This window comes from Lucilia sericata, unplaced genomic scaffold (genome assembly GCF_015586225.1).
Source record: "Lucilia sericata isolate MDLA Ls3-8-SP2 unplaced genomic scaffold, ASM1558622v1 Contig000863F_arrow, whole genome shotgun sequence".
Taxonomy (NCBI): domain Eukaryota; kingdom Metazoa; phylum Arthropoda; class Insecta; order Diptera; family Calliphoridae; genus Lucilia; species Lucilia sericata.
The window spans coordinates 123978-140456 of NW_023994854.1; the positions used below are offsets into that span (position 1 = coordinate 123978).

A 16479-nucleotide genomic window follows, 5' to 3' on the forward strand; every position below is an offset into this window, starting at 1 on the left:
TATATATAAAAAAGATAATGAATTTTCCACTTAACCTTGTTTATATTCGCCTTAGTTGGCTGTTATTGCTTCAGACTGCTTTGCCAACTAAATTTCACTTCAACGCCTTTGAACTCTAAAAATTAAGACTGACAGGTTCACAACTGTTATCCTGTTATAAAAAGGATATGTATATTTAAAAAGTAATACTTAAGTTTATTTATTTTTAAAAATTTTGCAAAAAAGTAAAAACCTATATTAATGGTTTTAAGCTTAAAAAAAATTCTGTTTAGGGATTTGTTTTGGAATATTTAACGGCGGCCGGATTACGGCGTAGGTCACACTAAACTTGGTTTTTAAATTCGGATTTGTATCAATGTTTTTTCTATAGAAAATTATATTTTTTTAAACATTTTAATAAGAGATTGAATTTTCTATTTAATAGGTTTTAGTAGTTATATTAAAAACAACTCTTTTTGGCATTAAAGAAAAGTCGTTAAATCTGGTAATATAAATGGCAACACTACCCTTTGTTTTTTGGGTTATTCGCCGCAAATTCAAAGAGAGTGATAACTGGAACAGAGTTGAATTTTTTAAGTTACAATTAGAATTTTATTAAGTTTCAACAATTTATAAATTAAAACTTCTATGGATTTCAGTTTTTTAAAAAAAAGATTTTATTTTTTATGAATTTTTATATTATAATAAAGCCACTTAAAATTGTGGAATGATTTTTTTTCTTTTAAAACAGAAAATTCTAATGCTTTATACAAAGCAACAAATTTTCTTTAATTTATATATAAAAAATGGTTATTAACTTAATATATGCATTTAGGATTAAACTAAAAATTATGGAAGATTGTAACATTAACAGCCTAGAGAAAGAGAATTCATTGAAACATCAATGAAACTTAACTTTCAAACAGCGGTAATGAACAACCGACCGACCCATTCATGATGACGTCGACAAAGTTGAATGAATGAAGAATAAAATTGGGTTACGTTCGATACACGAAAGACGACAACAATATCAACACACACGGAGTTGAAGGTAACAAAATTTCATTGCACACGTCATGTACGTCATTTAAGAGCGGTTGTATTTGCCCCAGATGTGCAACATGAAAACGGAGGCAATGAACAAAAGAGACATTACCAAAACGGGGACAGGACCTCTGTAATAAAGAACGAAAAATCAAACACTTGTTCGAGTTATAAACAATAACAAAATACATACACTTTGATGCCGGGAGAATCATCGGTATAGAAACGCCACATGCCACCAGTACCTGCGCCACCGGTAGTACGGCTACGTGCAGCAGTGGTGCTGCTGGTGGTTTTACGTTGTTTTAAATTGCTGCCTCCAGCACCAGCGCTACGTGGTGCTGACAATTTGCTGGGCGAGCGGGTGCCACTGCCCACTGAGGTTGAACTAGCTGGTGCAGGCTGGAAAATATTTAAAAGTTGTTTGTTTTTAATTTAAATCACCTAATTTGTAAATTATTTTTCTTTCAAAAATTTCACTTTTTTCACGTTTCTATTTACCATTGTTTTGTTTTTCTATGATTTCAATATTGTTACACGTACAAAACACAAATGATTTCAAACGAAAGTTGTGAATGCAAGAAAATGTCAGTTTTCGTTTCTTTTCGTCTATTATTTTTATTCGTTCATTCCACGTATGCCAGTGAAGTTGGCTGCAGTTAACGAGATGAAAACAAACTGTTGCATTTTTAAGCAGAGTTGTATTTTCAATAGACAGCAAGTGGTGAAATGAGAAATTACCGTTATCATTGAGAAAAATTGGGAATTTTAAAAAAATTTACAAATTTACATCGATTTTTGTAAAAATAGAAATTACTTTAGTATAAAATTTCAAAAATAAAAACAAAACTATTTGAAATAAGCGAATTTTTAACTTAAATTGGCAGTCATTAACCAATTCAAGCATTCTTGCTGGAATTAAAGTTTAAAACAAGTTTAATTCCAGTCAAACATTCAAATTTCAAGTGTTTAAATACACTTTAATTCAATAGAATTCTCCAGTGAAAACGAAACTTGAATTCAAGTCGAACATTCAATGCAAGAAATCTATATACATACATATATAAAATTCTAACGTTACTGACAGACTGACTGACTGATTCATCATCGTAGAGCCTAAACGGTTGAAGCTAAAGAGCTGAAATTTGGGCAGGAGGTTGGTCTCCCACCAAATGTATCCAATAAGACAGGATTTATGGAAATTCGAATTTTTTGGGGGTTAAAAAAGGCTAAAAACGTAGATTCGGTAACCTCAAATCCCCTAAACTAGAAAAGTTACAAAAACAGTTAAAGCTTATCGTCGTTCATTTAAAAAAAAGCGGACAGGTTTCCGGTATTCGGCCCCTTTGGGGAATAAACGATTAAAAACTGTAATTTGGTACTTCTTTTGCACCCCATGTATCTTTTAAACCAGAGAATTTTCTTAATGCAAAATTTTTTAGAAACTGATTTTCTGCAAGATGTTTTATATATATTATCGGCAGATCCTCGTAAAACTTGGAGAAAGGTTTTGTTATTAATTTTTAAGAATTTTTTATTCATCCCTGCATAATTTCTCACACAATTTTTGAGCTTGCTCTGTTTTGTTGTTATAAACAATATATTTGCTTCCAAAATCCCACTTTCTGATCTCTCGGATTCCGTTTCTATTTAAAATCGTTGAAAATTTAAAAACTAAACGTAGTTGAAAACTTAGCCAGCTTACAGTGGTGTCAGTCGCCGCCGCCGTTAATATTTGTCGGCGCAGGGCTCTAGTGACAACTTGTTTGTCAAAGTGTAAAATGGAAGAAAAAGATAAATTTAAGCGGCAATCAGCAGCGTTTCAAATTTTGTGAGTAAAAATCTAAGAATTTTATTTATTAGTAATAAAAACATTGTAAATAATTTAATTTTAATAAGACTACACTACAGATTGGATTACAAACTGGACTGACCTAGAATTGATGTAGAAATAAACTAGAACTCAACTAGAACTGAACTAAAACTGAGTTGGAACTGAATTAAAACACAACTAGAACCTACTAGGACTGAACTCAACTAGAACCCAACTAGAACTGAACTTGAACTTAAGTAGAACTCAACTGGAACTCAACTAGATCTCGACTACAACTGAACTAGTATTGAACTAGAACTCAACTACAAATGAACTTATATTTGACTAAAACTGTACTAGAACTGAATTAGAACTCAACTAGAACCCAACTAAAACACAACTAGAACTGAACTAGAACACAACTAGAACTGAACTACAACCCAACTAGAACACAGCTAGAACTCAACTGGAACTCAACTGGAACTCAACTGGAACTCAACTAGAACTCAACTACAACCCAACTGAACTAGAACTAAACTAGAACTAAACTAGAACTGAACTAGAACTGTACTAGAACTGAACTAGAACTGAACTAGAACTGAACTAGAACTGAACTAGAACTGAACTAGAACTGAACTAGAACTGAACTAGAACTGAACTAGAACTGAACTAGAACTGAACTAGAATTGAACTAGAACTGAACTAGAACTGAACTAGAACTGAACTAGAACTGAACTAGAAATGAACTGGAACTGAACTAGAACTGAACTAGAACTGAACTAGAACTGAACTAGAACTGAACTAGAACTGAACTAGAACTGAACTAGCAATGAACTAGAACTGAACTAGAACTGAACTAGAACTGTACTACAACTGAACTACAACTATACTAGAATTAAACATGAACTAATTAAGAACTGGGCTATAATTTGAACAAGAACTTATTTACGACTGAACTAAAAATGAATATACATTTAATTTTTTTATTTATTTATTTATTTTTATTTATTATATATCATTTTACTTTTCTTTAAATTTACTACAAATTATTTCAAAATTTTAACACAATGAAATTTTTTAAAAAACAGTTAATAATGTGGATAAAATTGAATTTAATGTTAAACATTAAATTATTTAAATTAAAAACTCTATTGTAAATGTATAAACTTTTTTCAAATTTTTTTTCCTACTTTTTTAGCGACAAAATAAATTATTTTGTTATAAACTAGTATTAATTTAAAAAGAAAATTTAAAGTGAATTGTGTACTAAAAATTGTTAATATTTAATGGATTTTAAAAGAAAATTAAATATTTAATAACTTTTTTTGTAGAGTATAGTTTTTCTTTTAAATATTTCATAGATTACATGTGTGTTAACGGCTTTAACTTTTCTATAATTTTAGAATTATAAGTGTTTATTTTTTGTTTATATAACTTTTTGCCTTTTCTTTAAAGAATTAAATTAAGTAAATTATAAAATATTAAGAGAAAAATTAAAGAAAAATCTAAATATTGTTTTTATGTTTAAATAGAAGTTATAAGTGTGTGTGTTCTATTTAATATTTTATTTAAGTTGTTATTATATATTTGTTATTATATTTTTTTAATAAAATTTTAAAGTTTATCTTTTTTCCTTTTCGGCGTTAAGCTCCAGATTTTGGGTAGATGTTGCAGTTGTTGCGGTTTGCTCTTTTGCTTCTAAGGGTTTAGAGGATTTACTCGAATCGGTTGATTGTCAATTTTCCGCTGACATATTGCCAATATCATCGTTAATGTTTAAAACTTGAGTAATGAAATCTTGATCCATTACTGCCTCGGCTAAAGAGCCTAAAAGTTGGGTGAGCTCCTTCAAAGGCATATTCATCTGCGGTGACAATTTCTCCAAATGTTGTTGTACCTGATCGGGTAACTAAAAAGGAAAATATAAAGAGTAAAGGTAAGTTTTTTTTTCAATTTTTAGAATTATTTTTAAGAAATTTTTACCTTATTGGGATTTTTGAATATGTTAAACATAAATTTAACCTTGACCCTTTGTTCCATATTATTGCCCTCATAGAAGAGAGTAAAATGAGCTTCATTTGCATTCTGTAAGACGGGCAAATAGATACCAGCCAATACTCTGCCCTTGGCATCGCGTGATAGTAAAGATCTAAAGTTATAAACCAAATTACGTCTAACCGTTACATCGACGGCGGTGACATAGGGCTGATCTACATATACCAATGATGTTTTATAGGTAGCTTGATCTCCTCTTATTTCACGCTCTTTCCATTCGACATATTTATGATTCTGCTGGCTATAAACATAGCAATAATCACGCTGCAAATGTTGTTCCTTGGATTGGGTGAACCAGCCTATAAAAACAAACAAACCAATATTATATGGATATCAGACTAAACTATAGACTGGACCACAGACTAGAATTTATACTATACTAGACTTGAACTGAACTAGAACTGAACTAGAACTGAACTAGAACTGAACTAGAACTGAACTAGAACTGAACTAGAACTGAACTAGAACTGAACTAGAACTGAACTAGAACTGAACTAGAACTGAACTAGAACTGAACTAGAACTGAACTAGAACTGAACTAGAACTGAACTAGAACTGAACTAGAACTGAACTAGAACTGAACTAGAACTGAACTAGAACTGAACTAGAACTCAACTAGAACTCAACTAGAACTAGAACTGAACTAGAACTGAACTAGAACTGAACTAGAACTGAACTAGAACTAAACTAGAACTGAACTAGAACTGAACTAGAACTGAACTAGAACTGAACTAGAACTAAACTAGAACTAAACTAGAACTGAACTAGAACTGAACTAGAACTGAACTAGAACTGAACTAGAACTGAACTAGAACTGAACTAGAACTGAACTAGAACTGAACTAGAACTGAACTAGAACTAGAACTGAACTAGAACTGAACTAGAACTGAACTAGAACTGAACTAGAACTGAACTAAAACTGAACTAGATCTGAACTATAAACTAGACTATACACTAAGCTATAGACTAGATTGTAGTTAGAAAATCATATCAATCTAGGATTTTTTCTAACTAAATGACAACTCACCTGTATGAGGATACATTTGATCCTCCATTACGGTTACACAACGGGCTACATGATAACCCGGATCCAAGATAATAACACCATTACGTCCGGCTATATTCAATTTCATAGCCACCATAGCATGTTCCTTTTCCACATTAGCCAAGGGAGAATTAAGACCGCCCAACTCTTCACTCGTCTCGATATAATCTCTTAACGATATAACCTGCTCCTCGCACGATACAATATACAAATAATGTTCCAAAATAGGGAAAATTTCCACAATACGTGACATTATTTCCATGGCCAAAGAACACACATATGATGACGGCGATTTATGGGTATATCGTAGAATTGATAGAACGATTTCAAGTCGGAGCGACGGGTACGTTTGAAGGCCTTATAGAAATCCACAAACAAATGTACCGTATCGTAGTGTGTCTCCTCTAGCATGGGCTGTAGTTTACTTTCGATTATAGCGCTAAGATCTTCAAATTGCCAAACAGAATCCAAATGCAAAATACCCTTCTGATGATCCTCTTCGTCGTAGGCCAACCAATCGGGCAAAGGCAAGGGATGACCCAAAGGCCAATTGCCATTGGTTTGATTGAACGCTGACATATTATAGCCATCACCCTGCCACAAGCGGCCGCATACATCCTCAGCATTAGGAGTGCTACCCCTAAATAATCTACCCCACCATCTGCGATGTTGCTCTTCCAACAACTTGTTGACGCTAATGCAACGTTCCGATGAGGGATTTGATGTCAAATTGATGTCTTTTGGCTCAGCCACCTTAACAGTTTCAGTGTTAAGTTGTTCCTTGCCAGCCCCACCAAAAGCCAAGTCGTTATCATCTTCATCATCATCCTCATAATCATCATCATCATCGTCATCATCGGTTGTGCTGTCATTGTTATTTTGCAATTGACCATTGCTGCATAGTTTGCCGGCAGCATCAATGCAATGCAATATTTTCGGTTTATCTTGTTCAGAATCGGTGGCTGTAGTCAATCCAACCCGTACCGATCCCGCCGATAAACCATGGTTGGCGCCAACGGCGGTGGCGCCTTGGTGATGTGACACTGCTTCGGCGAGTCAACTTGGCCATTCAGCGCCCCAACGGCCAACCGTTGGCACATAGCCGGTTTCGCAATCATTGATAGAAGTTTCTAGATTAATTTTGCCCGTTGATGCGTTAAGTAATGGAATAGAAGTTGTTGTTGTTGTCGTCGTTGGTGCAGCTGTATTAGCAGCTGCAATGCCGCTTATAAAATGCAGACTATTCCGGCCCTGTGCTCTTATCAACAGGTCCGGCTCGTCTCCAAAACTCAATGGTTGTTTAGATAGCTCTGTTTGGGGAAGAGAGAAAACAGTTTGGTAAGATTTTTGTTAAAAAAAAATTAAGAAGATTTTGGTAAAATGAGTCTTGGATGTTAAGATCTAAAATGCTTAAGGTGCTTTAAAAAGTGCCCTTTCCACTTAAAATTAACATTTCCTTTAATAAGACAGCCATTCTAGTTTTTTTAACGTTTATTAGTGTTTAATGCAACTCTGAGACATTTGCCATACTTCCGTTAAGAGAGTCTGTCATGTGGGAAGTTGCCACGTTATATTTTAAAATCGTTAAATAACGGATAATAAAAACAGATGTCACGTGCTTCGGATTATCTTACTTCTAAAATATTGTAAAGATTTTCTTTAATTTTTTAACATGAATAACTTTCAGATTAATATCGTTGCGGTTAAAAATTTTTTAGTTGAGTTGCTACATTTATGTAGCTCCCTGCAGGGTCTAAATATGACACTTTGAATTATACATTCTACAGATAGAATATACTATAGTCAGGACTAAAGAATAATCTACAGTATGGAATAAATATTAGACAATATTACAATAGAATAGACTACAATCTGAACTATAGAATAGACTACAGTCTGGACGACATAATAGACTATACTCTGGACTATAGAGTGGATTATAGTCTGGACTATACAGTAGACTATTGTCTTGACTATAGAATAGACCACAGAACAGACTATAGTCGGGACTATAGAATAGGCTATAGTCTGGACTATAGAATAGACTATAGTCTGGACTATAGAATAGACTATAGTTCGGACTATAGAGTAGACTATTGTCTGGACTATAGAATAGTCTATAGTCTGGACTATAGAATAGTCTATAGTCTGGACTATAGAATAGTCAATAGTCTGGACTATAGAATAGTCTATAGTCTGGACTATAGAATAGTCTATAGTATGAACTGGAGCATAGTCTAATAGTTTGGACTATAGCATAGTCTGGACTATAGAGTATACTATAGTCTGGACTTTAGCATAGACTATAGTCTGGACTATAGAATATACTATAGTCTGGACTATAGAATATACTATAGTCTGGACTATAGAATATACTATAGTCTGGACTATAGAATAGACTATAGTTTGGACTATGGATTAAACTATAGAGTAGACTATTGTCTGGACTATAGAATAGACTATTGTCTGGACTATAGAATATACTATAGTTCGGACTATAGAGTGGACTATTGTCTGGAATATAGAATAGACTATAGTCTGGACTTTAGAATAGAATATAGTCTGGACTATAGAATAAACTATAGTCTGGACTATAGAATAGGCTATTGTCTGGACTATAAAATAAACTATAGTTCGGACTATAGAGTAGACTATAGACTGGACTATAGAATAGACTATAAATAGAATAGTCTATAGTCTGGACTATAGAATAAACTATAGAGTAGACTATTGTCTGGACTATAGAATAGACTATTGTTCGGACTATAGAGTAGATTGTCTGGAATATAGAATAGACTATAGTCTGGACTTTAGAATAGAATACAGTCTGTACTACAGAATAGACTATAGTCTGGACTATACTCTGGACTATAGAATAGACTATAATCTGGGCTATAGAATAGGTTATAGTCTGGACTATAGAATAAACTATAGTTCGGACTATAGAGTAGACTATAGTCTGGACTATAGAATAGACTATAAATAGAATAGTCTATAGTCTGGACTATAGAGTAGTCTATAGTCTGGACTATAGAGTAGTCTATAGTCTGGACTATAGAATACTCTATAGTCTGGACTATAGAAAAGTCTGCAGTCTGGACTATAGTCTAGTCTAGACTATAGAATATACTAAAGCCTGGTGTGTAGAATAGTCTATAGTCTGGACTATATAATAATATATAGACCGTGTTATAGTAGAGTTTAAGGTCGGGACGATTGTGTTTTTTTTTTTTTTTTTAATTTTTACATTACACCCCCATTCGTTTACTCAATGACGTTTTTCTCTCTCCTCCTCCTCTCCCATCCCCCTCTTTTCATATGATTCATTTAATCTATAGATGTTTTATTTCTTTGTTATTGTTATTACTTTTTAGTATGAAAAAAAGACATGTGATCATTAAGTGTTTTCTTACTAATAATGTGTAAAACCCAAGAGCAAAAAAATTTAAATGTAATCTAAAACACAATGACGCATTTCAAAGTAATGACGTCTAAAGAAATTTGAGTTTAATAAAATTGACATTATAAAAAAAAATTTGAACTCTTTAAAGGGTTTAAATAGCTTAAATAAAAAACAATCTGGCAGCTTTAAAAAGAAGATATGGTGGCTTAATAAATGTAGTTTGAGGGAGGTATTTAAAAAGGATAATTTGTTAAGAAGTAATTAAGAAATTAAAAGTAAATAGAGTGATAGAGAGCAAGAGAGTTCCGTTATAGAGAAAGTAAATGAGTATTTCGAACGGAAGTGGCCATTATTGTTTACATTTTGAGTGAAACGTTAACCTAAAAAAAAAATTGAGTTAGAAACTAGATAAGATGGGAAAGTACTATAAAATTTAGTTCTTAACTAATCTTTAGATAATTTTAAGCGATTTAATTAGTTAGTAACACAAATTATTATATAATTATAAAAATTAAAAACTATTTCTAAGAATTTCAAGGTGTGTTTTTAAGTGAGGGGGGGAAATGTATAACATTACAAACTTACCCATACAACGGCCAAAGCCCCAATATCCAATTATCTCGTTGGTTGTTTTCAATTGTTAAGCAGCACAAGTTCTCTTTTTATTTTCTGTTTTTCTTTACAAATGTCTGTCGTTCGGTCTTGTCTGCCTAGTGTTTTACGTTTATAATATAAACTCAAAATTCAAGTATTTTTGCGTTTTATTTTTCAATGCAATTTGTTGAATTTTCACAAATTTATTTAGTTGTCTTTCTTTGTTTTTGCTTTAAATTTTATTATAAAAAGTCTTTTTTGTTGTTTGTGTATTTGGTTAATTAATAGATTTTCTATTAATTTTATAATTTAAAGGTTGTTTCTTGCACTTTTCTTGCCTGTTTAAATCAGGTCTGGTAAACGTAATATTGGTGAATTATTCGACATCGAAATTGTTGTTAGAAAAGCTCTGGTGGCTTGCACTAACATTTAGTTTTTATTTTTTCAAAAAAGAAATAAATTAAAATTATAAATTAAATACTAGGATTCTTGTTAAAGATCCTTTTTTACTTCCTTTCCGTTATACACTGTTTTATTTATTTTTAATAAGTTAAATGATCAAGAGTCAATTAACGACTGAGTGTTTTGTGTTTCCACATAGACCTTAATAATGTTTTAAGCTATATATACACAAAATTTTTATTCGCTCAGTCACTCACAATCATTCGGTTTTTTTACGATCTTCTATCAGTTTAGGTTTAGTATTGTTTGTTTTGGTGAAAAATTAGCACTCTTTGCACCACAAAATAATGTAAACAATACAAGCAATTTCACCATTTATAAGGTTTGTTATTGTTTTGTATTTGGGCTCTCTTTATTTATTTGCTAGAGAGTGAGTAAAACAGTTTTTCTTAGCGGGTTAATCAGCAAGATCTGTAATATTAAACTTGTTTGTTTGTTTGTTAAAAACTTTATTAATTTGTTTTATATTTTATTAATTTTTAATTCTTTTATATTACTTTATCTACAGCTGTAAAAGTTCTGGTTTAATTCTTATCAGTTTTTCATAAAAATTTGTTTAATTGTTATTACTTTTTTTCTTTACTTAGTATTTGTTTTGAAATTTCCATAAACGTCTCGTTTTCTTACCCCAAAACCCCTCACGCACCGTCTCACTCGTATAAAACACTAAAAAGACAACAAATGAGTACAAAAGAATTAATAATATGTAAATATTTTTTTTTATTATAAATTTAATATAGGATCTATTAAAATAAACTACACAAGATTACATAGACCAACAGCAGTATTAACTAATGGAAATTTTTCTTAAAACAACAACAAAAAATTCCATTTAATTTAACTTTAAATTATATATAGCCCGGACTGTAGAATAGATTATAGTCTGGACTAAAGAATAGATTATAGTCTGGACTATAGAATAGACTGTAGTCTGGTCTTTAGAATAGACTATAGTCTAGACTATAGCCTGGACTAAAGAATTGACTATAGTCTGGACTATAGAATAGAGTATGGACTATAGTCTGGACTATAGAATACACTATAGTCTGGACTGTAGTCTGGACTATAGAATAGACTATAGGCTGGACTGTAGTCTGGACTATAGAATAGACTATAGTCTGGACTGTAGTCTGGACTATAGAATAGACTATAGTCTGGACTACAGTCTGTACTATAGAATATACTATAGTCTGGACTATAGAATACATTACAGTCTGGACTGTATTCTGGACTATAGAATAGAATATAGTCTGGACTATAGAACAGTCTATAGTCTGGACTATAGAACAGTCTATAGTCTGGACTATAGAACAGTCTATAGTCTGGACTATAGAACAGTCTATAGTCTGGACTATAGAACAGTCTATAGTTTGGACTATAGAACAGTCTAAAGTCTGGACTATAGAACAGTCTATAGACTGGACTACAGTACAGTCTATAGTCTGGACTATAGAACAGTCTATAGTCTGGACTATAGAACAGTCTATAGTCTGGACTATAGAACAGTCTGGACTATAGAACAGTCTATAGTCTGGACTATAGAACAGTCTATAGTCTGGACTATAGAACAGTCTATAGTCTGGACTATAGAACAGTCTATAGTCTGGACTATAGACCAGTCTATAGTCTGGACTATAGAACAGTCTATAGTCTGGACTATAGAACAGTCTATAGTCTGGACTATAGAACAGTCTATAGTCTGGACTATAGAACAGTCTATAGTCTGGACTATAGAACAGTCTATAGTCTGGACTATAGAACAGTCTATAGTCTGGACTATAGAACAGTCTATAGTCTGGACTATAGAACAGTCTATAGTCTGGACTATAGAACAGTCTATAATCTGTAGTATGTAGTCTGGACTATAGAACTGTATGAAGTCTGGACTATAGAATAGACTATAGTCTGGAGTATAGAATAGACTATAGTCTGTACTATACAATAGGCTGTAGTCTGTACTATACAATAGACTATATTCTGGACTATAGAATGACTATTGTCTGGACTATAGAATAGACTATAGTCTGAACTGTAGAATAGACTATAGTGTGGGCTATAGAATATAATATAGTCTGGACTATAGAATTGACTATAGTCTGGACTATAGAATAGACTATAGTCTGAACTATAGAATAGACTATAGTCTGAACTATAGAATAGACTATAGTCTGAACTATAGAATAGACTATAGTGTGGGCTATAGAATATACTATAGTCTGGACTATAGAATTGACTTTAGTCTGGACTATAGAATAGACTACAGTATGGACTATAGTCTGGACTATAGAATAGACTCTGGACTATAGAATAGACTATAAAATACACTACAGTCTGAATAGAATAGACTATAGTCTGGACTATAGAATAGACTAGTATGCGCTATAGAATAGCCTGGAGTATAGAACAGTCTATAGTCTGGACGAAAGAGCAGTCTATAGTCTGGACTATAAAACAGTCTATAGTCTGGACTATAAAACAGTTTATAGTCTGGACTATAGAACAGTCTCTAGTCTCGATTATAGAACAGTCTATAGTGTAATAGTCTGTAGTCTGAACTATAGAATAGTCTATAGTCTGGTCTATAGAACAGGCTATAGTCTGGACTATAGAACAGTCTATAGTCTGGACTATAGAACAGTCTATAGTCTGAACTATAGAACAGTCTATAGTTTGGACTATAGAATAGTCTATAGTCTGGACTATAGAACAGTCTATAGTCTGGACTAAAGAACAGTCTATAGTCTGGACTATACAACAGTCTATAGTCTGGACTGTAGAACAGTCTGGACTATAGAACAGTCTATAGTCTGGATTATAGAACAGTCTATAGTCTGGATTATAGAACAGTCTATGGTGTAATAGTATGTAGTCTGGTCTATTGAATAGTCTGGTCTATAGAATAGTCTACAGTCTGGCCTATAGAATAGACTAGTCTGCGCTATAGAATAGTCTATAGTCTGCGCTATAGAATAGTCTATAGTCTGCGCTATAGAATAGTCTATAGTTTGGACTATAGAACAGTCTATAGTCTGGACTATAGAATAGTCTATAGTCTGATCTACAGAATAGTCTATAGTCTGATCTACAGAATAGTCTATAGTCTGGTCTATAGAACAGTCTATGGTGTAATAGTCTGTAGTCTGGTCTATAGAATAGTCTGTAGTAGTCTGCGCTAATGAATAGTCTATAGTTTGGACTATAGAATAGTCTATAGTTTGGACTATAGAATAGTCTATAGTCTGGACTATAGAACAGTCTATAGTCTGAACTATAGAACAGTCTATAGTCTGAACTATAGAATAGTCTATAGTCTGGACTATAGAATAGTCTATAGTCTGGTCTATTGAACAGTCTATAGTCTGGATTATAAAACAGTCTATAATCTGGATTATAGAACAGTCTATGGTGTTGTAGTCTGTAGTCTGGTCTATAGAATAGTCTGTAGTCTGGTCTATAGAATAGTCTATAGTCTGGACTATAGAATAGTCTATAGTCTGGACTATAGAATAGTCTATAGACCAGACTACAGACTACAACACCATAGACTGTTCTATAATCCAGATTATAGACTGTTTTATAATCCAGACTATAGACTGTTCAATAGACCAGACTATAGACTATTCTATAGTCCAGACTATAGACTATTCTATAGTTCAGACTATAGACTGTTCTATAGTTCAGACTATAGACTGTTCTATAGTCCAGACTATAGACTATTCTATAGTCCAAACTATAGACTATTCTATAGTCCAAACTATAGACTATTCATTAGCGCAGACTACTATAGTCTATAGTTTGGACTATAGAACAGTCTATAGTCTGGACTATAGAATAGTCTATAGTCTGATCTACAGAATAGTCTATAGTCTGATCTACAGAATAGTCTATAGTCTGGTCTATAGAACAGTCTATGGTGTAATAGTCTGTAGTCTGGTCTATAGAATAGTCTGTAGTAGTCTGCGCTAATGAATAGTCTATAGTTTGGACTATAGAATAGTCTATAGTTTGGACTATAGAATAGTCTATAGTCTGGACTATAGAACAGTCTATAGTCTGAACTATAGAACAGTCTATAGTCTGAACTATAGAATAGTCTATAGTCTGGACTATAGAATAGTCTATAGTCTGGTCTATTGAACAGTCTATAGTCTGGATTATAAAACAGTCTATAATCTGGATTATAGAACAGTCTATGGTGTTGTAGTCTGTAGTCTGGTCTATAGAATAGTCTGTAGTCTGGTCTATAGAATAGTCTATAGTCTGGACTATAGAATAGTCTATAGTCTGGACTATAGAATAGTCTATAGTCTGGACTATAGAATGGTCTATAGTCTGGACTATAGAATGGTCTATAGTCTGGACTGTAGAATGGTCTATAGTCTGAACTGTAGAATGGTCTATAGTCTGGACTGTAGAATAGTCTGTAGAGTAGTATATAGCATGGGCTATAGATTATAATATTGAATGGATTACACAATAGACTATAGTCTCAACTATAGAATGGAGTCTCAACCATAGAAATCATATAGTTTATAGCGCCTGAATTCATATTAAACAAAATTCCCCTCTTACTTTTCTTTTAATTTTTATTCTTCCACTTTTAAACAAAAGTACATCTAATTTACTTGTTAGTTGAAAAAAAAAACTCCATAAGATTACAAAATAACCTTTGCTCTAATAATATTAATAAATCTTTCAATTAATTATTAAAATTTATTTAAATGTAAATAAATAAATAACATGTCTTCAATAGTAAATTGTTTTAAATCAAGTCCGTATTAAATACATACATACATATGTAAAACAAAACCAAAACCGTTGTTTGAAATCTAATATTTATGTCGTAAAATAAACGAAAGAATTTTTAACTAAATAATATTAATTTTATTATAATTTTCAAGGTTGATTTAATACATTATTTTAATATTTAATCATGTGTAAATACAGTTTACTTGCAAATCTATAATCTCCCCCTTTTTACAAATAAATTTATGGCCCGAGAAGTACGTAGAATGATAAGTGATCACGTTTTTTAGGTATAATGGAAAAAATGTGTGTTTTATTCTAAATGACGTTCTTAAGAGATAGTGGAGAATATTGAAATGATTAGATGATGTTTGTAAAGGGAAAGTGTGCAAAAGCAATGATGAAGTAAAGGGTGTAGATAAAAGTAAAGTTTATTGAAATCTTTTAGACTAGGGTCTAATCTAAGGTCCAGATTAGAATCTATATATCTTCCGGACTATAGTCTATTCCTTAATCCTAACTTTAGTATATTCTGTAGACAGAAAATAGCTCTATATTCTAAAATAAAGTCTTTTTTTTTATTCCAAACTATATTATAGTCACGACAGATCTATATAGACAGACTATAGAAATCTATGGTACAAAGTCCTCCCCTTGTTATTTTACAAAAAGTATTTAAGATTTTTTTAACAAATTTATTAAACAAATAATAATTGAAAAATTTTATGCCACAATTCAGGTTCTTATCATTTTCATATATCAGCGGTGGGACCATACCCAGAACTACATAGATTTTTGAATGAGTTTAGAAATCGTTATTCAACCATTTAATTTAGTGTACGTTTAAAAAATGATTAGATTACAATATATTTAAAAATTTACGAAAATTATCAAGTGTTTTTCAAAAGTTTTGCCAACAGTTTAAGATTTAGTTAAGTCATAGAAATAAAATTTCTCAGTTGCATAACCTCTAATGGTCTTAAAAATATAGTTTGTATAATAAAAACTTTTTTTAACGATTCCTAGAAGCTCTAAAAGATACAACTACAATATCAAAAATCTTTAAAAGAATTTCCTTAAAGTTTATCACGCTAAAAATTGCAAAATGTTTAACAATTTCAACAATATGTCTACAATCTTTTATCGGTCATAATAACAACGTTTAAGGAAATATTTTTATTTTAGATTTAGAGTTCAATAGTCGTTTTATTAAAAAGTTTGGACTACCTCAACTTTTGGATAAGATTAATAATTTTTCGAATCGTTATCCAAACATTATGGGACAATATTGGGAAATGTACTTGATTAATACCAGATACTTCATAGGTCGATGAAGTG

General features: G+C 31.9%; 3 protein-coding genes across 3 annotated transcripts in view; 1 reads left to right on the forward strand and 2 right to left on the reverse strand.

Annotated features, from left to right (window-relative positions):
• Positions 1 to 900: 900 nt before the first annotated feature.
• On the reverse strand, positions 901 to 1682 carry LOC119608655 (protein transport protein Sec61 subunit beta). The gene is made up of 3 exons (XM_037963156.1): positions 1525 to 1682; positions 1217 to 1425; positions 901 to 1154 (listed from the first exon to the last, which is right to left on the reverse strand). The coding sequence occupies exons 1-3, from the start codon at positions 1525 to 1527 to the stop codon at positions 1067 to 1069; spliced, it is 300 nt and encodes a 99-aa protein (XP_037819084.1). The 5' UTR covers positions 1528 to 1682; the 3' UTR covers positions 901 to 1066.
• A 2700-nt stretch (positions 1683 to 4382) lies between these two features.
• LOC119608642 lies at positions 4383 to 6992 on the reverse strand (the record flags this gene model as incomplete). The annotated part of the gene is given in 4 exon segments (XM_037963137.1): positions 4383 to 4745; positions 4820 to 5190; positions 5919 to 6209; positions 6212 to 6992. Coding segments are annotated over 4 exon segments (1617 nt in total), but the record flags the coding sequence as incomplete, so codon positions are not given.
• Positions 4538 to 16479, forward strand: part of LOC119608652 (tudor domain-containing protein 7) — a 37182-nt gene continuing 25240 nt past the window's right edge. The window contains exon 1 of the mRNA XM_037963152.1: positions 4538 to 4772. The gene's annotated coding sequence lies outside the window, so the exon portion shown is untranslated. The remainder of the gene's footprint in view (positions 4773 to 16479) is intronic.

Excerpts from the sequence above, each read along its gene's own strand:
- LOC119608655 (XM_037963156.1), bottom strand. Across the intron at positions 1,155-1,216 it reads GATTCTCCCGGCATCAAAGT|AGGTCCTGTCCCCGTTTTGG; the intron begins GTATGTATTTTG and ends TCTTTATTACAG.